Source organism: Rhododendron vialii, chromosome 13a, assembly GCF_030253575.1.
Source record: "Rhododendron vialii isolate Sample 1 chromosome 13a, ASM3025357v1".
Taxonomy (NCBI): Eukaryota; Viridiplantae; Streptophyta; class Magnoliopsida; order Ericales; family Ericaceae; genus Rhododendron; species Rhododendron vialii.
In genome coordinates, this window is record NC_080569.1 from 1,019,989 (window position 1) to 1,041,554 (window position 21,566).

Below are 21,566 nucleotides of genomic sequence, written 5' to 3' on the forward strand. Positions count from 1 at the left end.
GTACTTTTTGCTTATATAGTTCACTACTATAGAAAAAGAGTAAAATTATTCAAAAGAGTGATCGAAATCAATTACTAGTATTTCTATTCCTGTTACTTTTTATTTGTTCGTCATTTCTTCTCCCGTAAAAAGGTCAAATTAAAGAAGGACGACGGTCATTAAACAACTACAATGTAAACGACTTGAACCATAAAAGCGTTATGAATATATAAAACCGCAATGGGCAAACAGCACTTTCCAGTCCTAACTGTTGATTGTAACCTGTGTCGGGTATTACTGTGTATACCTAATTTTAGTAGTATTTCTTATGGGTCATTAGCGATGCCAAAAGTTGATTAAGCATAAACAATTGGAGTAAAATTTACAGTAGGTGGGGTTATCTGTTTTTTTTTTTGTGAACCGGTGGGGTTATCTGTTCGATTCTCAACGAAACCAGTAGGTATTGGAGTGTTTGGTTTCGGTCCCCTCATTGATTATTTTAGGTTTCTGTCTTTACTGTGGGAGGACAGAGACTCACTCACAAGCTAGGCTTCTGATCATGTCATTTTGAGTGAACTTGGTACGCAATCGCAGGGACCAGGATGCTGCCAAGCGCATTTAGATCGTCTATTCCGACAATCAATAGTCCGGATTAAAAATAAGAAAAAGTGACTCTTTTCTAGAAGAATTCGTTGTTTAATTTGGACAGTTGAAAACACTTTTGAACGGTTAAAATTGGAATACACCATGCACCCGCTCGGCAGAATGTTTGGTAGGGTCCCGGATGCAGTCGCAGAGGGAACCTCTGAACAATTTCTCAAGTGCTCGGCGTTGCAATGCTTCATGAACTTTTTCCACTACATATTGCCATATTGGTATGTGATTCATAATAAACCGCATAGATTCAGCATAGAGCTCGTAAAAAATGAATACTCACAGCTCTCAAAATCTGTATTGGACGTGACAACGCTTTATCTAAAAATTACTAATTGTAAAAAATTATCTGGTTATCCAAAATTACGACTCTAGAGCTATTGATAAAAAAATGACTAATATGGATGGTACTCCGAGACTAGTGGCCCGAACTAATAAATTATTCTGTCTTGTCAACTTAACAATAACGATATATTTTGCCTCTCGAGTTTACTTTGACCTGTGTTCAGAGAGACAAAAACTTACTTACTAGCCACTCTTATGGGGCCGATGATGTGTGGATTCACCACTTCCACTCTCCATTCTCTCATGGGGTCGATAGTAGTTTGATTTGATTTATTTATATTTGTCAGAATGGAGGAGCTCCCAGGATTCGAACTCTAATTGACCAATTCCCTTCCCTTGTATTATTGGGAAAAAAAACGAACATGGGCCACGAGCCATGGGCCTCTTCACTCCCCAAAAGAAAATCATGGGCCAAGCCCGGTCAGTTGTTTTTTCCATTTTTGTTTCGAGATAAGTCCAGAGATGTAGCACTCGGATTCAGGAATCTCCCTTTACGCAACAACAAATCTAGTTACAATCAACAATTACGCAGGCGCCGTCATAAAATATTCCCTGTTGACGCAACAGTGAGTGAGAGAGAGAGAGATGGAAGGAAGCAGAAAGAATGGGAAGAATAGGAACCCATGTCTGACGATGCACCAACCATGGGCTTCACTCCTTGTTCATGGCGTTAAGCGCATCGAAGGCCGCTCTTGGCCTGCCCCCATCAGAGGTAACACTAACATTAACAAAACCAAAACCAAAACCACCTCCTTTGTCCCAATTCTTTAAGAGAATACCCTTATTATGAACTTCTAACTTTAGGTTTTTTCAGACTGACAATCGAGGTTTAACCCTGTTTTGTTGCTGTGAAATCGTCCAAGAACTATATTTAATTGGGATTCTTCTGTAAACGCTGACATCTGTAGTTGCTGGTTCCTACTGAGTGAAAAACCTATTGAAATTTGATGTGTCTAGAGGGTAAAAGTTACGCAGGCACGAGGCGCAATAAACGAGACGCCACATGGCACGTCCTTGGGTCACCGAAGCATGGGTGCCCAAAGGGACTGGGTGGCCAAGCCCGGGTGCCAGGCCGGATGCCCTACGACCGGATGGGCCCGGCGACCAGTGGCTGGATGGCCAAATGGAACCCAGTGGCCGAATGACCTGGGCCTAGCCAGATGTGCTGGACCGGATGGCCTAGCCATGGCTGAACGGGCTGAGATTGAATAGCATGGAGGCTGGATGGCCAAGGTGGGCTGGCCGCCCGAGCGAAGGGGGGCAAGCTGGCCGCCTGAGCTAACTTAGGCTGACCGTGCGATCTAGCCACCCAAAGCCAAGGCAGCCAGGTTGTGCAGGTGAACAAGTAGGCAGGCCGAGCGAGCGTGCAGGCACACCGAACTAATTGGCCGCGAGTCTAAGGCTGCGAGCCATTACCTTGGCCATGAACCAATGAGGTAAGGAGATGTCGATGGGGAACTGATTTCCCCGAAGACTTGGGCACAACACAGAAAGACGTCGACCCTTCAAGCAACTTGACCCGGACAGCGTTCCGCAGACGGTCAGCTTGGCAGGGCCCTAGAAGAAGCCATTAGAGGCTTGGTCGCGGTATTGGCACGACTGAAAGAGGATCATGACCAGGCCACTTTAGCGGCAAGGTAGAACCGAGTTTTGACCTTGCCTGCCTAACAGCAAAGGCAAAACCGAGGCCGATCTCGACCACACCATTCATCAAGGATTACTGAAAATCTTGCGGCTTGGCGGATAAAGAACCAGGGACCGTCGCAGAGAGGTGCTCACGGAGTAGCACCCGCAGGACTACCGCGGCCTGATAGTATGGAAGGAATATTCGCGCATGACTTGTGCAACACATGTTCGAAATTTATAAGTCGTTTCATTGAAGTTATTTGTTTGTTTGTTAATTTTTTTTGCTAAGGATATGTTTATGATCACCAATTGTAACTGTAACGTTGGGTTATCGACCAATTCAGTAGCCACATCCTAGTAGATTGGTTTTTGGGTTGGGATGCCTTTGTGGAAATTTGTTCCTCTAGGCCGAATTTTACCATCGCATTCTGTGGTGGCAGCTATATGATCTTGTGGCTTGTTGGGTCTTTTATTCCTTTCTACTTCATCAAATAGAAGATTCATCTACTGTATCAAAGGGGAAGCAGGGAAATTCATCTCTTTTTGGCTGCAAGAGTAGCTGGTAGTAGTAGGAAGTCTGAGTATACTTCGTGAACTTGGTTTCCTTGTGGCTGGTACTTAGGTAGTATATGGTTTGGACGAGTTATTAAGATATTTAAACTATTTTAGCAAAATTGGGAGTATTGGGTTTTCTCAAAAGATGGCTCACTTTTCTCCCCTTCCGATAATATGAAAATCAAATTTCTACCTTGCTAGCGGGTAGAATTCAAAAACTTGAAGCTTGTTGACTTAGTTTATCATTGAAGTCTGGGAAATCTTGTTCTTGAAGGTCGTATTTGGATCCATGCTGCTGGTAAAGTTCCAGATGCTGCTACCATTAAAGCTATGGAGGACTTTTATCGGGAAATCTATGCTGTTAATGGGATTACAGATCTCAAGTTTCCACAACAGTATCCAGTTTCAAGACTTATTGGTATTCAAGAAATTTTAATTTTTTAACTTCCTAAACTTAGAATCTCTTCTTTTAAATCACCTTGAGCTTATGGCCACTATTTTTCTTGAAATTCTGCTCGTTTCATTTGTAGATTGTCAAAAACAAGAATTAACTGCTTTCGAAGTAAAACACTAGTGCACGTCTATAGATGCAGCAGAAACGTACAAACTTGAATGCTTTTGTCCATACCACAGGTTGCATTGAAGTGGTTGGTTGCCTTAGGCGTGAAGAACTAGCATGCTGGAATGAGGTGCCTGAAGGGGTGGGCTACTGAACAACCTTTCCCTTTTGTTTCTAATATTGTTGCATTAGTGATCGTAAAAACATTAATTTTCTTTTTACTTGAGGCTGCTTTGGATTGATCTACTCTATTTCTTCATTATAGGTGAGGCTAGAAGCACTAACCGATTTTTGCTGGCTTTGTGAACAGCCACAAGTAAGTAGTGTTTCCTTTCTACTGCTTTGTCGTACGACTTTTTAACTTCTTTTACCTAATTACGGTATTCTCATGCATGCTGTTCTGCACAAAACGTGTTGATTGAATAATTTTTGTCAATCCAGAAATTGTGTGTTCCAATTGAGATGCGAGGTTTTCACGGTGTTTATGACTTGGAAAGAAAGGTAATTATTGGAGCTAAAAGCTAATGTTCTGTGTTGGTCTATATGCAACACCAAATAGACGTTATTTATGCTCCTTGAATTAGGCAAATGCAAGTGGACATTCTCCTATGCTCCTTGATATTTTGTGCAGATATACGAGGCTGCTATGGGAGATCTTATCCCAGTTGACAGTTCACTGCTCGTGAAGTTCCGACTTCCAAACCCACAAGATCCTTTTTCCCTGAAGCCAGGATCCATTTCTGCATGCTTCCCCAAATCTAAAGCATCTGAAATTGAGAAATCATCAAGTCTCAGTGCAGCCATAGCTGCTGCAAGTGCAGCAGCGACACAGTATTCAAAGAAGGGTCAGAATTTAGAAAATAATGCCTTTAACAGTAGGAATACGAGGAATTTTACAAGACAGTGGCAATTGAAGAACAACTCTTCTGCTGAGCATAAGATGGTTTCCAATGAAGTGGGCACTCTGGCTCGTCATCATAATGAGGGCAACAGTGGTAGTTACCCTAAACAATTTTTGCATGCTGAATCAAGCCACCGTCTCGGACCTCATTCTAAGGTATGCGATTGTTTTACAAGCAGTTAATTTCTTAGGACTTATGATAGGTATTTACAGTGCTTCAGTCGGATATGCGTTACTCATGAGAATACCACGAATAGGACATTAACGCAGGAATGGAGCAGTTGTACATTGAGTGGCAATCCGAAAGACGATGACATCTGGAATGAATCTGGGTGTATATCTTGTGGTTTGATATCGTTATCTGGCTCATAAGAATGGTGAATTTGCACTAAATATTTTGCACTAAGTCGTCCTATTTGTGAGCTTGTCGTTCAGGAGACAAGTCGTTTGATTATTCTGAAAAACCATACTTCTAAGAAGCTACAGCTTTGGAAACTATCCGAATTCCAGAAATTAGTTGAAAAAGTTCTACATGCAAAATTGTGCATGAAATAAGAGTAGAGTCCTCCTTTTCTTCAAACATTTTATTTACAGACCTTTCCCTGAAAATTGACTTTTCCCATCTTTAGAGCACAAAAAAGAGGCCTTAATTGTGTACTATAATATCAGATGTACTTCAAGATTTTCCTTCAACATGTTTTGGTATTGCTTGTTGCTACAGGATTATGGTTTATTAATCCGTTGGGGCCTGGAATAACACTTGTTGTACTCGAAGACATAGAGGGAGTGTTTTGCCGATTACTTCCTTTACTGACTTTGTTAACAAATCTGCAGATATTTGCTGCTGCAGTGAGAGGGCTGAGGCCTGAGTGAATCTTGTAGACTCTGAGAAGAATTAGAATTGAAGATGAAAACAGCAATTTGGGTTTTAGTGAGTCTTTATGTACAGAGATGAAAAGACCGTGTTGTATAATTTTCTTCCTTCTTTTCTCATATGTACTATAAATCAATCATTTTTTGGTGCCCACTTCTCTGATTCTGGAGACTGTCATCTCTCTCTCTCTCTCTCTCTCTCCATGTACATTTCAGTGACCCATGACGGTATTTGGATCCATCTAGAATTATTTGGAGGCGTTATGATGTTAATGCAATAGAGCTATAAAATATCGAATGGCAATAGAGCTATATGTAGACACATTGAGTGATTGAGCAGAAGTAATTAAAAATTAGAGGAAATAGTAGGGTTGTAATTAAAAATTAGAGGAAATAGTAGGGTTGTAATTAAAAATTAGAGGAAATGTGAATCACCCATAGTTTGCCAATAGCTTGACAAAAGTGGAACAGTTATATCCGCAACCAGTCACACCACTGATATAATTCCGCAATGAAAATAAAGGTCGAGAAAATGCTGTGAACCATTCCATCATTGATAACTGTAATATATTATATTACATGAATACGTTTCTGTTTCACGCAGCAAAACCACTAATCACATAAGAAGGATTGACAGTCTTAAGCCCAAGCTGGTGAATCTCCTCCTGAACACAGTAACCTCCCCTCTTCAAAAATCTGCTTGATGCAGAGATGCATAAGGTACATAGTTCCTTCGGTTAAGGGGGAAAATCTGCTTGACGCAGAGATGCATAAGGTACATAATTCCTTCGGTTAAGGAGGTAATACTCATCGACACAAAACTTTTCTAGCAAAAGCTGAATAAAAACAGCTTTTCTAGCAAATCAGCAGAAAGTGAGAATTATATCCCGAGACTGGATGATCACCTCCGGAAATTGAAATCTACTTGAACAAGGTAGCGCATCCTTATCTGATCCACATTGTAGACTATGTACTCGTTGTACAGCAAAGCACCCTGAAAGAGTTGTTGTATGCATTATTTTTTATAAGTTACCTCAAACAAGTAGAAGGGTAGCATGCTGGAAGTTGAAATATTGAAGTCCTGCAAAATAATATACGAAACAGTAACAGTCTTTCACCAGTTAAAGGGATTTTACCTTAGGGCCGACTTGCTCTTTTGGCTTTCCAAGGGGAACAACAACATCATCTTCAAGCATTTGAGCCTCTGAGAAATCTGGAGCAGTTGCACCAACTCCTTTTGTGCTGCGACATTAGGTTTCAACAATTAGCTTCCGAGCTAAAACCACGTTTGCAACAAGAGTTGCCAGGATATATACAGAGGAAGATTAAACAAAAAAAGAGAGCAGCAAATAGATGGTTATAATCTTGGAAACCGCAGGACATATGTTTTAAGCATGGTTGAGTCATGGAGCTTACGGCACATTTTTAACATTTTTCAAAAAGCAGATAAGCCAAATGCAGATGTTCAATTTAGTCAATAGAATGAAAGGAGATTCCAACAGGAAATTAAATCAAGGAAATAGAACCTGAGCTTTCCCTCTGGCAGTTTTTCGGCATTATAATTTGCTGTTAACAACTCAGCCATGTCTCCCAATGCAACCTATGAAAACCCCAGTTCAAATATTTAGAATACGAAAATTCAACCACGAGAAAGTTTTTCAATATTTCTTAATGCAAAAACTCACTGAACTAAAAGCATATATTTGTAAGTCGTAACAGATTTTTGATAGTACAACATAACCAATTCCAGATAATTCCAGTGTGAAACTTGATTGGTAATCTGTGTTACTCCACTGAAAGACCATTTTCTGCTATAATATGAATATAACGTTTTATCTCAAGCAAAGACAAACCTCACACAAAAGCAGGACACCAGCGGTACATGCAGAACTTGAGTAGCAATAGTTTGCACTCTTGGAGAACATATCAGCAAAATAAACCCCCTTTCCAAACATATAACCTGTTGCAGGTGCTTCTGGTGGAGCAATGCGCAAACCTGGAGGCAGGCATGGCATCTAGCAGTTAGATCTATTTCACCAATTAGTAACAAGAACATATATACTCCAGAAGAGACAGAAATAGTGACCTTGGGATAGTATTCCAGTCCAGTTTGTGAGGCGAGAACCATGCCACAAAAGCATTCTATTTTTTGTGTTCGAAAACTGCTTAAAAAAGCGAAAGGGCAGTCAAGCTAAGTTAAAACACCGCAGATTACATAAATATATTGCAAGTTTGCAATGGTAGAAAATTTGCAAGCACGAAGTAGGCAATTGAGAGAGAATAGGGCAATAGGACGCGTAGCCCCGTGAATCTGGCCTGGGCGCAACTAACTCCTCTTATTTGAACCAGAAGGTGGAGACTCATCACTGCCCCACAAGGGAAAGTTCGTCCCTATGACAGATAAGAGTACCCAGACAGATAGATGTCAAGAAGAGAATAGGAATAAAGGATTGCACACCTTTCGAAACCGTTCCTCTTCACCTTCTCTTGACACCCTAAATATCTGAACTATGTTGACTCCATAGCCTGAATGTGTCTTTGCATGAGTGTTCTTGACGTACCTTGCAATCTAGACGTGGACCCAAAGAAGAAGACATCGATTATAAGCATCAAACATAATATCATCTGGTGGATAAGCCAAACAAGATGCAAAACCTACAGTAGACTATTACAAGCTGAACAATAAAAGGCAAGATAACTTTAACCTTTGCTCCTTTAGGTTATAGCTTTCCTAAGTTAAAGAGTATGTTACGGATAAAATGAGCAAAGTAACTGATGAATACCGTCGAGAACTCCTTGGAATCAACTTCAAGTGGCGAAAGCTCACAACAAAGGCGTTGATAATGAGAGCACAAGGGATCTTCCTATGACAATAGCAAAAAAATTACAAAACCTGAGTTACACAAGTCTCTAAAAGGAACCATTAGAGGAGCTATAGTAGTATCACTATCCTAGCAAACATTGTTATCATTGGGTAAGACAAGGTTAGATAGAAGAAATGAAGAGACCAGACAAATAATACCTGCATCAGAACATCATCCGCCAACAACTTTGTTGCCAACTCTATTTCACCTAGGGCTTCAACCTTCCATTACCCAATAGTCAGTAGTTATCTCAAATACAAAGAAAGAAACTGAATAACCATAAAACAGGGAATCTGGAAAGAAAAAAAAGTTAATGGTCATTGGAACGGAGTTCTTGAAAGAATACTAGATATCATCATCACTCAGAAACAAGATATAAATATAGAAAAAAAAATTCCCCGAAACAAAATGGTAATGAGTGGACAAGAATCTGAAGTTCTCAACTGAGGAAACTGGAAGAACATTACCATTTCCAACTTGCTTTTTAACTTTTGAGGGCTGTCAATGACAAACTCACCTGCCATTACATTCGTACCGTGTTTTATCAGAAGCCAATGTTGATGAGAGAATTAATCAGAACATGGAGAAAAGCATAAAGCAGGCTAAAGAATATATTTGCAAAAAAATCTCCTCTATTATGAAAAATAGCCAACTAAAAGAATATTAACTAAAGAACATGCAAGGATGCGTTGTGGGAGAGAGAGAGGCATAGAGGCACAACAGAGAAGGAGGACTCACGCATCTTCTTAAACCCAAAATCATGAGGAATAACAGTGTAGAATTCACTGCAATCAAAACATGAATCGAAATTAGTGTTATGTTATTCAGGACCAATTTTCTCAGTGGCATCAATTAAGAATGTTCAGAACATCAACATAATTGCAAGAATTATAAAGAGGCAGACAGAGACATCACATGATAAATATCATGTGGAAATGCAATTAGAATTGTGAAACAAGTCAAGTCAAGCATTGTGGGGAAAAACACTGGAGTGCAATGTACATAACCTTACCCGCTTAATTGTTCAAGCTTTGTCCTGTTTGACTTCCCAATCACATCAGCAATCTTCTTCAAGACATCATAGCCCTGTCATACCATATCAAGATGATATGTTTTTTGTTAAAAGAAAGTGGAGAAAGAAGGGGAAAAAAAACATTTCTTCAGTGAAGTTCGGAAAACTGCAGTAGAAAAACGTGCTTCTTCTTTAGTTTTTTCAGGTTGAACGCTAATTTCTGAGAAATCATGCAAGTTGCAATGATGGAAAAGCATAGAAGACTAATGATATAGACTCTGTAATTCACCTCTTTCTTCATTCTTGTAAGCAGAGCGTATGGATGAAACCAAAAACAAAAGAGAAAGAGACCACCAAACAAGTCTACAAAATTATGGAAGTTTGATGTAGTGATGAATTTTAGATAAGCCAGAATACATAAGTTGGCTACAACAACAAGACCAATCATTTAAGAAGAACTCCAGTCAAACACAGCAGCAAAAAAGTAGAAACTGAGTAAAAGGAGGACAACAAGGCCTATTTTGTCAACAAAAACTATCCATAAGAATGGACCCTTTCCCTAACTAAAAGATAAGGGCACATTTCAGCTGCTGGCATCCACATTATGAAACCAACTGGATACAGGTGTACCACTCAACACTCAAGCTATACAGAACTACACGTGATCTCAATATACGTCCAGTTTGCATAGAGAAGTTCTGTAACAACAAACTAGAAAGTGGTTTGATAAGGCACATTGAAGTAGTTCCAACTTTCAATTCTACAGCGAAAAAACTAATGAACCACGCCCTAAAACAAGCGGAGTTCCTTCCTCTGCTTAATAACATAAGTTCAAAAACTTGGAAATAGACTCTTCAGTCTTCACAATATCCTCATAACTTCGAATATCATTTGGTTCAGAAGCAACCACTGAAGCAAAAACTAAAAACAATGACACAACAGCTAGCACATTCTTGTTATCATTTGCATATTAGGGAATCAGATGTGACACAATACCGTCCAAATAAAACTCAAATGCATAGCTCAAACTTCAAACACTTGCCTTTAAAATTGTCGACTTGCTAAGCTTCCCAAGTGGCAACTTTTCAGCATTGTATCCTATAATTACAGGTGGAAAATAAATTATTAGAACACTATATTTATCTAATAAACAGAAGGGATCATACGATAAACAGAAATTCAACTGCGTGCTTTTGGAGCCAGCATCCATTATTTGGGAGGTAAAGCCGTAAAGGTTCAAGATATCAAAGTTTTAGTATTGCAATCAAAGTTATAGTATTGCTAATTAAAAAAAGGGAAAACAAACCTATTTCCATCATTTGTTGTTTCATCATGCTGACATTGCAAATAAGAGAGATAAACTTTGCAATGCGCGACTCCAGTCTTGTTTCCCGGAGCTGCACTCCCACTGTAGTGTTGGATTTCCCTTTAACCTGGTAACACATATCCGACCCTCAAAAGAGTCAAGAAGATGGTGTGATAAGTTAAAAATGATTCACCAAGATTTATAACAATTAACAACAGCAAGTGTCAGACAAACTCATTGTAACATCAACGAGATACGACCTTATGACTTATGCCAATTGCCAAGTCATGCAGCATGTTAATATATTCAGCAACTAGACAAGAATAATGCCGTTTACCATTATGACAACTTACATCTGATTCTTTTTCTCTGTCATTGTAGTCCATTTCCAACCAAGCGTAGCTCCTCGGGTGACATATAAACTCTTTACGGTTAGACCAATAGTTCTGGGTTTTGGCCAAGAACTTCTGCTCAAATTCCTGGATAGCAGAATCTCGTGACGAGTACGGGCCGTGTAGTTTATCTTGACCTTTGACACCAACTCTGCCCCATCTACAGTAAACCATGAATCTACCCCCGTTGTCAGACTCTGCATTTATGTAACAGAGTACATGAAGAGATCAACATTACCGAAGGGGAAGCCATGAGGTACAACGTTTGACGTTCATGACTCGAACAAGGATACAAATACAATTGCACAAAAGCAATTTATACTGAGTATCAAGATAATATGATAGTGATTAAAAACATTGAACATTGGCAGTCTTTTCCAGTTAAAAGAAAAAGCTAGTGTCTATGTTACCCAGTTAAAAGGAGTACAAGAAATCAAGGTTGAAAAAATAGTAACCTAGAACTTGAATGACATAGAACTTGTTATTGTTCTCCCCGACATTTGTCTGGTTCAACATAGCATCATAAATTTCATCACCCTACAAACAAGTCAAAGAGAGAGATAAATGAATACAGTCAAGCTAATGTGACGTCAATCGAAACTCACCCATCCACCATAAGCTTTGGTATGACTTACCTGCTGCAATACATGGTAAATTGCCTTAATCTCATCCGGGAGCCATTGATCCAATACCGCCGCACCCTTCTTCGTTGCAGTGACTATTTTCTCCTCCTTGATTTCAATAGCATCTTCTTCTTTGGCTGCCACCAAAATACCACATCTAATTAATGACCATGTTTGAAAGGTCTGTCTAAGACAGAAGGTGAAAAATCTAATCAGACTAACAGTGAGAGAACTACTACTATCACATACCCAAAGTATCGCATAACCTACTTATGTGAGATTAGCAGTCTAACCAACAAAAATGCCAGGACCACACACAAATACACACACTGTCACACTGCTTGCGTGCGTGTGGGGCAGTTCCCTTACATTATGGATCGACCGAGATTCAAGTTGTGTGTGAAAATGGAGGAATTTTCCAACGGTGTGATTATGAGGCCCCATAAGTACAACTTGAGGGTGCGTTTCCACTAAATTTTTTAGTCTTCAAGAGTCAAGTTGTTTATGCTAAATGTTACTCCGTAAAAACATGGTTTTAGTCCATTTAGTTTAGTGAAAACACCTCCTGAGTACATAACATATACAAAAACAAGTCGAATCGCCAGCCATACGAACGAGTTAAATCCAGTTACCTTCAATAACGGCGTTGGAGTCGTGAGAATCGGCACAAAGCCTTTGAAGGAGTTCTTTCTTGGACCCAGTGGTAGAAACTCCTTGAAGCTCGGCTTCTTTGCGCAGCTTTCGAATATCCATACCCCGAAGCTTTTCCAGCGCCTGGATTTTATCAGCCCCGTTTGAATCCCCATCCTGAGTTTCTTCCCTCCGCCTCTTCAACGTGCTATTTGAACCGTCAGCGGTGGAATCAATCGACTGCTTGGATTCTTCGCGAACGGCTGATTCGAGTCTCCGAACCTGCAATTATGAAAGTAGCAATTAATGGATGGAAGTAAAAGACACGTGAAGACTTTGTCCCAGTCATCGGCACGTAAGTTGGCTCGGACACACAATGGAGAAAGACAGGTGAAGAGAAGAGGGGGGAGTGGATACCAAAGTGGGCTTGATGCCGGCTGTACTCAGTCCGCGTTTGGCGAGCTCGGTTCGAAGCTCTTCGACGGTGAATTTGCTGGCCATTTTCCGGCTGAAGACCGGCAACTGAGAGAGAGAGAGAGAGAGAGAGAGGGACAGAGAGAGAGAGAGAGAGAGAGAGAGGACGTGGGAAGGGTTTGAAGTTTTTTAAAAGAAGGGGGAGATTTAAATAGGTCGTGGCTGACTGAGAGTGAATGAAAGGGAGGGGAAAATCAAATGGCTTGCTGAGGAAGAGACTAGTTCTCTGCGCAATACGATTTTGGGCCTTTCGATATCAAATGGCCGGCAAGGGGCCCAATCCCACCGACAATATTAGATGCCGTTTCACTTAACTTTTAGCCGTATTATTGTGTGTGGAGGTTTTGCTCTAATAAAAAAAAAATTGGTGCGTGTTAATTTTGTGTCAATTTTTTGATGATTATTGATTTATTTTGACAAGAGAAATCAAAAAAGTAAAAAAAATGTACTTTTACCCAATTTTTCTGGAAAGTGGATAGTATTTTCCAAAATATTTAGGTAAAAAGTAAAAAAAAAATTGTTTTTCCGATTCCTTTTATCAAAACGAATCAATAATCTATGAAGTTTTGCTACGACAAACTAACGAACGCGAAGAAAAATCTGAATAAGGACCCAAAACCTTCAAAAAGTCTTTTTAGCTTTGTAGAACTCCACTTACTCAAAAGTGCACGGACCAAATTTACTACGGCCCCATTCTGCTAAAGTTTTTATTTTTTACGTACATTTTTTCTTTATGAGGCAGGTTATTCTCTCACAATATATAACCTTTAATTTCAAAAAAAAGAGAGTACTTAATTAAAAAAATATGTAATTATTCTAATTAGTGGAACATGCCCTACTACTAGTTAACTACTTGCATTAAGTCATCACGTGACATTGATATCTGGTATAAAAAATTAATAATCTTAAGATTTCGTTCTTCAATTTTTCAAGAGAGAGTTGTATGTCGCAGTTGCCTAATTATTCTCCACTTGATTCATTCTTGTCTTGTTTTACTTACCGTAAGGGAGGCGATAAAGCCACGACTCTAAATGTTAGTGACACGATGTTTTTTGTTCTCTTACAATTATACCCTTTACTCTCCTCTCTCTCTCTCTCTCTTTCTGCTCTTCTGTACTTCTCTTCTCTCACTGCTGACTGAGCCCACAACTCCTTCTCCTCCTTTTTTTATTTTTTTTAACAGCACTCCTTCTCCTGTTCACTTATCTCTCAGTTGCCTCTATCTCTCTCTCATCCCAATCGTTTCTACTTTCTGCCTGGTGAGGAGGCCAGTATAGAGGGCGATAGATTTTGATTCTATGGTTATGTACTTCTCTTCTCTCACTACTGAGCCCACATTCCACAACTCCCTTTCCTCCTGTTCTTTTTTTTTTTTTTTTTAACAGCACTCTCTCTCCTGTTCACTTAGAGCATCTCCAATCCATACAAAATAGAGGATGGATGTAACACATTGAGGGGAGATTTTGTAATTTATTCCACTTTTTCTTCACTTTTTCTACTTTTTGGGAGAATCTTTGAGGGACCCACCGTCCTTTTTAGAGTTTGGTCCTCCAAAAGTAAATTTGGTCCTCTAAAAATGGAGGACCAAAAGTAAATTTGGAGTACAAATTTCCTCCAAACTCTAAAAAGGACGGTGGGTCCCTCAAAAATTCTCCCAAAAAAGTACAAAAAGTGAAGAAAAAGTGGAATAAATTACAAAATCTCCCCTCAATGTGTTACATCCATCCTCTATTTTGTATGGATTGGAGATGCTCTTATCACTCAGTTGCCTCTTTCTCTCTCTCATCCCAATCGTTTCTACTTTCTGCCTGGTGAGGAGGCCAATATAGAGGGCGACAGATTTTGATTCTATGGTTTGTGCCAATCCTTGAACTCTGTGTTACTTAACGCATCAAGTAGGAGTCTACAACATGACAAAATCAGATGGTGGACTATGATGAAGATGATTCCATGGGGCGGTGGGGAAAATTGGGTCTTGGGGATGTGGAGGAGGGGAAGAGAAGGGCGAGTTATAAATGAGTCTGAGGGCAAGCCGTTGTACGTTGACGAGGATTGAAAGCAATGGAAGAAGATGGAAGTGGGTTGCCTAGATTGAAAGCTGTTCTAAAAAAAACATCAGGAGAGGGAGTTGTGTCGTGGGCAGTGAAAGAAGAAGTACAGAAGAGAGGAGAGAGAGTTACGAGAGTAAAGGATGTAATTGTAAGAGAACAAGAAAACATCGTGTCACTAACATTTGGAGTCGTGGCTTTATCGCCTCCCTTACTGTAATGCTTAATCATGGTACTGCATCCGATTAGGGTTTTGAATTCGACCAAATGGAAATTAAAAAATGGACAATTCCTTTGTTCCAAGAGCAAGTATATATAATTATCACAGTTCGGTTTGCTCTACGGAAACGAGGCTTTCGCTTGTCAATCCAAACTGTTTGATTGGTCGGTGACAACCAGCATAGAATTTCAATCGCAAATCCAATTTACAGCGGAGTCCAATTTTTTCCTAAAAATTACAATCATGGTGATGTAGGACAAGATCGTTAGGAGTGTTATATTTTGAAAACTTTTATATATGAATAATATTCTTAGAAAATCTTATTGGTGTTTGGTGCGGTCTAGTTTTGATAAAATTTCTTAGTTCCTTTGGAGATCTTATTTCCTTCCTGTTAGTCTTGGTAGCCAGTTATTTAGTTTTGGTTTGTCCCTACTCCAAGTTATATTCTTGGTAGCCATGCATTAAGTTATTAACTAGGCCTATACAGTATAAATAAGGGTGCAACCTTCCTTGTAATTCATTCAATTATCAACAAAATTTTAGAGTTTCTCTCTTCTATTCCCCGTGGATTTCAAGGGGACTTCGGGTTGGTGTTATGCAACTGTGCTGCACATCTCCGAGCCGTTGGATCGTGCATTCGACGGCTTAGATCTCATCTCGGCAACCAACGATCGAGAGTCGTTCATTGCCGAGATGAGATCTGAGCCATCGAATGCACTATCCGATGGTTCGGAGGTGCGCAACACGGTGCTGCGTACACTACTGCACAGCACCATCCCCTAATTGATTTCAAGGTGTGCTCATGAATTGGAGTGTTTATTTCATTTGAATTAGTGCGCAACTAATCTCTCGTGAATTCCGCTGCGTCGCATGGAATCTGATCAAGCTCCAGAAGCTCCGTTTCACCGGTGCCCGCGTTCATGGTTGCCATTGGGCACACCTCAGATTCCCCCGACTCTACCTCCTGGATGGGTTCTTCCTCCAAAAGCCCATGAAATCTCACCATATCTTGGTCTCTCCAGACCACAGCCTCCGGCTTTACAGCGCCCTTTAATTGTTCAGCCTTCTACTTTTGGTCAATGTGCACCACCACGAAATCCTCAACCTGGTGGAGCTGGATCATCCAAAGCAGTAGGAGAAAACGAGGATGACAGCATGCCCGGTACGAGTTATACCCCTATTCCTTCTAAGTCTACAGAGATGGCTACAAATATATTGCAGCAGCTTGAGATTGGTTCCAAAGGAGAAGTCGCGGGAGGGAAATGCAGTTACTGCAAGGGAGAAAATCAACCAGTAAGTCCACAGACTCGACAACAAAGATGTTCGATGGACAGGGCTCTTAGAAGCCTGGAGGATGTAGATTCATCGAATAGTCTGCGTAACGCTGCAGCTCTTCAGTGTCTGGTTTTGGAAGGCATTGCAGAAGCTGGAGAATCCTAATACTGTTGGTGGAACTTCTGATTCCCTTAAATCTGATCACTCTACTAGTGTTTTACTTAATTGGATATTCTTTCCTACAACCGCAATCTATTATAGTTTTCCGACACGTTGATGTACTAATGATTGTGCATAGCCATCTCAGTTTCTAATGATACAATGAGGAGGTTACAACGTGATAAAAGTCTTAATTGGTAGTACTGGGATTTTTTTTATCACAGGCCATCCAAACTCTTTTTTAGAGTGACTTTGTTTCGCTTATATGTCAATCCACATTGTTGCTTCGCGCGACTTCTTGATTTTCATTGTCTGCCTTATTTCTGTTTCTTGAACATTAAGAATGAAAATTCATCGTCTTTCGATGCCTTTAAATCTGATCAAACCTACTGTATAGGGAATTGTTGTTATGCCCATCTAATATGTAATTGAGGGGATTCCGGGATTTGTCCTTCAAAACTATAGCAGATAAAGGAGGGAGAAAGCAAGTATTGGATGATTAGCATACACAACCATTACACTTTGATTACGTATCCTCTAGTAAACTCTTCTCTGTTAGTCAGGCTCGCTGAATTCTCCTCTGAGATCATCACAAGCTTCTCCCGGAAACACCCTGTGGTAACATCACCATTAACAATACTACAGAAATGCTTGAATAACCCACTTCTCAAATCCCTCCAAAAATAGAGAGATTTGGATAGAAGGAATATTATAGATTTGTTTCCATTAGCAAAGCTGGGTTAGGAAAGAGAAGCATATACTGGGACGACGAGCAAACCTACCAAGACACAAGAATGTTAAGATCAAAGATGAGGAATTCAATGAACACCACAACCAATGCCATTACATTGGTGGTTTAGACTGCTTGTTAAACCAAATTGAATCTAGAAAATTAAGCTTCAAACTTCTTTATTTCTTTCTCTCTTTCTTTTTTCCTTTTTTTCCTTAACTTTCTTTACTTCCTTGGTAAGTAGTAAATACCATCATCACCTGATTCAACGCCTCATAGCAATAACCTAATGGATCCGGCTTCTCAACTGCAGAGAAGCCTTTGCTCATTGATTATTAATGGACCCTTAAAAACAACTTTTGAACGGCTTAGATTACTCAAACTGGCTTTTGCAATCCAAAAGTGAACTACATAAAAGCCAAATTCTAATGAATTGACGAAGCAATAAATACAAGGGTGTAACTTGACAAAAACAGCAGAAGACAATCCTTCCATAAATAATGCTATTCAACACCATTTTAGCACCCCCCAAGAAAAAACCAATTTATTGCTGTCAACTAACAATAAATTTTTTCTCTAAAAAAAAACATTTTAGCAAAATTAACCAATTCCATCTACACTAATGGTAAAGAGGGTGAAAATACTACTACTATGCTAGGTCCACAAGTAAAGAGCTGGAAGTGGAAGTACTTGTGAACTACCACCAGAAATACTTCCCCGCGAATTCTCTCTTTATTATGTTACAAAAGTACCAGAGTACACTAATAAGAAAGGTTGATAGCACAATTTCCAGACCAGAAACTCCATTAAGGTAAAAAAAGAAAATTATTTGTCTCGATGAGACGATTTCAATGTGGGGTGTTTTGAGTACTGCTATCAGTACCGATTGAAATGTAGAGAAATCATACCAACGGCCGCTGCCGGGCCGTCAAACGAGGGGGCCTATGCGAGAATCAACGGCATCCAAGGCGTATAGGGTGCTTGATCTAAACAATCCATTTTTCGTGTATATACATGAAAAATAGGGTGTTTAGATCAAACACCCTACACACCTCGGATGCCGTTAACTCTCGCATAGGCCCCCTCGTTTTTTTTTATAGAATTTTTAGACGGCTCAGATCGGCCGTCCGGTGGCCGGAAACAGCCCGGCGGCGGCCGTCGGTATGATTTCTCTACATTTCGGTCAGTACCTGTAGGTTTACTGGGGTGTTTTTGAGTTATTGAGTTTGGTAAAAGTGTTTTGGTTATTGGTAAAAGTTGTTAAGTTTGGTTGTGGAATGTGTGAAATTTGATTATTTGTTAAAAGACTTGTAACTTTACTTATTACAATGTGAAATGTTTGGGATGTTTTTTGAGCATTGTTGTTAAATTTGTTTATCTGCACCCATTTGCTTATTACAATGGAAATGCTCTTAGGTTAGGTTATACAAAGCCATCCCTCTAGAATACAAACGACTGCCAGGATTAAAACAAGGAAAACAACCAATGAAACAAAACAACCACCAAGAACTACACAGACACCAAAATTATACACCACCCAAATTTTTACTCAAGACCTTATTCGTTTGAGTAGAAAAATCCACCCTCCTCGTTGAACTCAGGCAATCCCCTGATATTTGTCACTATATTGTGCACAATCTGCCCAATAGTAGCACCCAGACCCGGAGATCTTGTAGTGAGCAAAATCACTACAAGGTTGTAGTGCGCTTCTCAAGCCGTTTATCTAAGCAATTAACGGTCCGTATTTAAAACAAACTATTTCAGAGAAGAGCTATTCTCTTTCATGGAAGAATTTTGTTTTAAATTCGGACTATTGAAAATACTTTTGGATGACTGAAATTGCTCACCATCACTCTGTAGTGACTTTTCTCACACTGGATCCCTGGGGATCCGGATACGGTAGCACTCTTATTGAGGAAAATATTATGGCAGCAGTTGAGAAGCACTTAAAAACAATTGCAACTCCGTTTCCCCGGAGTTGAGTTTTGTTCACCCTCTTTTAAAGAGAGTGAACGTTAACTTCCTTTTTATTAGTTGAAATGTTGTGGATCACATCACAAAGTGATGTCATACTTACCAAAAAATGTATTGCTTAGGGAAATTTTATGGCAGTAGTTGAGAAGCACTTAAAAACAATTGCAACTCCGTTTCCCCGAAGTTGAGTTTTGTTCACCCTCCTTAAAAAGATGGTGAACGTTACCTTCATTTCTATTGGTTGAAATGGTGTAGATCCCACCACAAAGTAATGTTATACTTACCAAAAAGGTATTGCAGCGATAAGCATGACATCATTTGTGGTGGGATTCACACCATTTCAACTAATAAAATTGGTTGAAATGGTGTAGATCTCACCACAAAGTAATGTTATACTTACCAAAAAGGTATTGCAGGGATAAGCATGACATCATTTGTGGTGGGATCCACACCATTTCAATTAATAAAATAGAGGGTAATGTTCACCCTCTTTTTAAGGAGGATGAACAAAATTGCACTCGTTTCCCTGCCTTCAACCGTCCTACTACACCAGTCCATGCACAAACTTATGTTCACCCTCTTCTAATAAGGCCTGTCGTATCGTGTTTGTTTGTTTTTTAGCAGTTCCTTGCGGCCTGAAGAAGTCAAACGTGTGCATCAAGTGGTGATGGAACTCTGATTTCAAATTTCTCAAGGCCATGATTGGGGGTCAGGATACTTGAGACTTAGATGTTAGGTCTCTTCAAGACTCTCAGGTTCTAAATCTCTCATATGTCATCAATTTCTTTTGGATTGGTTCATACGGAGCTTTGTTCCGGTTCAAATTGGTCTACGCACAAGTGGGCGATGAGATTGTATCCTGAGATTAGCCAAGATGAGCGCAAGCTGACTCAGATATCCGAGTTATTATTAGAAATAAAATGATTGGGCTATTGACAACAAACGTCTGAATAGAAATAATAAGTGTGTGTGACCAAATAAAACATTTATACTGGATCCACGAAAACTAGGGCGAGCTTCACACGCTAAGTATTTATTTCCTTCCCTGGATCTTTCCTGCATTTCATGATTTCATGCACAGTCTATGTGTTATTCTTCCACAAAATTAAAACAAGTGATCATTTTAAGAGACACAACACATAATTCCTCCCTGACCCACGTAAATACTCGATCCTCAAATCTCCCGTGCACTTATTTTTTCATGACCCGGCATTATCGTGCATTTTAGAGAAAGAGCAATGTTACGTACACTCCGACAGACCACTTCCCGATCACATATGTGAGAGAGAAGTGGTCGGTAGGAGTGATAGACTTAATGTTCCGAGAATTGGGTCATGCGACAAAAAAAATTCAATTTTCCAGATTTTCACATAATCCAACGGCCATAACGCACAAGAACATCAATACAAATAAGATATATGAACTGCATAGAATTTGAACTCGTTTAAACCCTCCATCTACAATTAACTACTCTCGTCATTGTGGGTACATTTTCTGTCATGTTCGGTGACATGCTTAAGAGGAAAGTGTCACGGAAATGGAACACCCGTTGATCATCAATTCCTCTCAAAATTGCAACCAAATGCGAGACAAGATTTGGACTATTTGATTGTTACATTTATTCAATCTCACGGCCATGGCGCAGGTTTCCTCCCGTGGGAGTGGGGACTTTTGAAAATTGAATTATGAAAGGAACAAAAGCATTGGAGACTCGTGTGAAGGAAAATCCCCTGTTTTAGCTTGAGACATATCTCTATCAGCTTTGAATTCTTTGGCGTGTACCCAATATGCATCATGGGGCATGGAATGGGAAACTTCTTACTCCACTCCAACCGTACGCACTTATTCTGAAACTCACTCAATTGCTCTCGCGGCCCCCCCATGGCCTTCAAACTTCTCTCCATCTCCGTCGATACACAAGTATGCATCTATAAATAGTTGCATAATTCCCTTCACTGTCTGCCTCGACTGAATTGTGATCGATCCCCGTTAATTGATCAAGAACCTTGTGTTTGTGTGTGTGAATGATTTCATCAGCGGGTGAGCAACTCCTCGTTGGAGAAGCAGGGCACGTGCAAATGGCCGGCCTCGGTTTGCGCATGGCAATGCGCGTGCTCCCCTTCTCCAACATGGGTTCCTCACCTCCCCAAGCTACTCTTCAAGACTTCCTGTAAACATGGTCGGGTACCTGATCCCCTCCTCCAATTTTCTTCTTCCATAAAAATTGTATGTATATGGGTCTTGCTTCTTTATAATAGACTGTGAATGTGTGATGGTTGTTTCACGTTACTCCATAGGTGTGCAGTTGATTTGTCTTAACTAACTAAACACAACTTCATAATTTCAAGGAGTTGGGCTAGTGCATAG

The 21,566-nt window shown here is 39.9% G+C and overlaps 2 protein-coding genes across 3 annotated transcripts; one reads left to right on the forward strand and one right to left on the reverse strand.

Moving 5' to 3' along the window:
- Positions 1-1,464: 1,464 nt before the first annotated feature.
- LOC131315061 (uncharacterized) lies at positions 1,465-5,646 on the forward strand. Of its 2 annotated transcripts, XR_009196586.1 has the most exons (8): positions 1,465-1,690; positions 3,434-3,577; positions 3,793-3,860; positions 3,984-4,034; positions 4,160-4,219; positions 4,350-4,775; positions 4,877-4,996; positions 5,454-5,646. XR_009196586.1 is itself a non-coding variant. In XM_058344120.1 (7 exons), the coding sequence occupies exons 1-7, from the start codon at positions 1,564-1,566 to the stop codon at positions 5,490-5,492; spliced, it is 915 nt and encodes a 304-aa protein (XP_058200103.1). In that variant the 5' UTR covers positions 1,466-1,563; the 3' UTR covers positions 5,493-5,646. The 2 variants fall into 2 exon arrangements, 1 of the variants encoding a protein (XP_058200103.1); XM_058344120.1 differs by lacking the exon at positions 4,877-4,996 and having other exon boundaries at positions 1,466-1,690.
- Positions 5,647-6,016: 370 nt separating this feature from the next.
- On the reverse strand, positions 6,017-12,976 carry LOC131315062 (poly [ADP-ribose] polymerase 2). Its single transcript, XM_058344121.1, has 18 exons — positions 12,737-12,976; positions 12,322-12,601; positions 11,702-11,826; positions 11,522-11,603; positions 11,028-11,263; positions 10,675-10,801; positions 10,411-10,466; positions 9,369-9,442; positions 9,095-9,141; positions 8,824-8,873; positions 8,515-8,577; positions 8,276-8,356; positions 7,951-8,061; positions 7,579-7,654; positions 7,346-7,488; positions 7,019-7,092; positions 6,629-6,734; positions 6,017-6,486 (listed from the first exon to the last, which is right to left on the reverse strand). Exons 1-18 carry the CDS (start codon positions 12,818-12,820, stop codon positions 6,394-6,396), a joined length of 1,908 nt encoding a protein of 635 aa, XP_058200104.1. The 5' UTR covers positions 12,821-12,976; the 3' UTR covers positions 6,017-6,393.
- Between the last annotated feature and the right edge of the window lie 8,590 nt (positions 12,977-21,566).

Bases quoted from the DNA above. Each gene is read 5' to 3' on its own strand.
- LOC131315061 (XM_058344120.1), top strand. From the start codon at position 1,564: ATGGAAGGAAGCAGAAAGAATGGGAAGAATAGGAACCCATGTCTGACG. The intron at 3,578-3,792 runs GTATTCAAGAAA...TCCATACCACAG, and splicing joins TCCAGTTTCAAGACTTATTG to GTTGCATTGAAGTGGTTGGT. The intron at 4,776-5,453 runs GTATGCGATTGT...ACAAATCTGCAG, and splicing joins GTCTCGGACCTCATTCTAAG to ATATTTGCTGCTGCAGTGAG.
- LOC131315062 (XM_058344121.1), bottom strand. From the start codon at position 12,820: ATGGCCAGCAAATTCACCGTCGAAGAGCTTCGAACCGAGCTCGCCAAA. The intron at 10,467-10,674 runs GTTTGTTTTCCC...CTGTAATTATAG, and splicing joins ACAACAAATGATGGAAATAG to GATACAATGCTGAAAAGTTG. The intron at 9,142-9,368 runs GTAAGGTTATGT...TTTTGATTGCAG, and splicing joins AAGCTTGAACAATTAAGCGG to TGAATTCTACACTGTTATTC.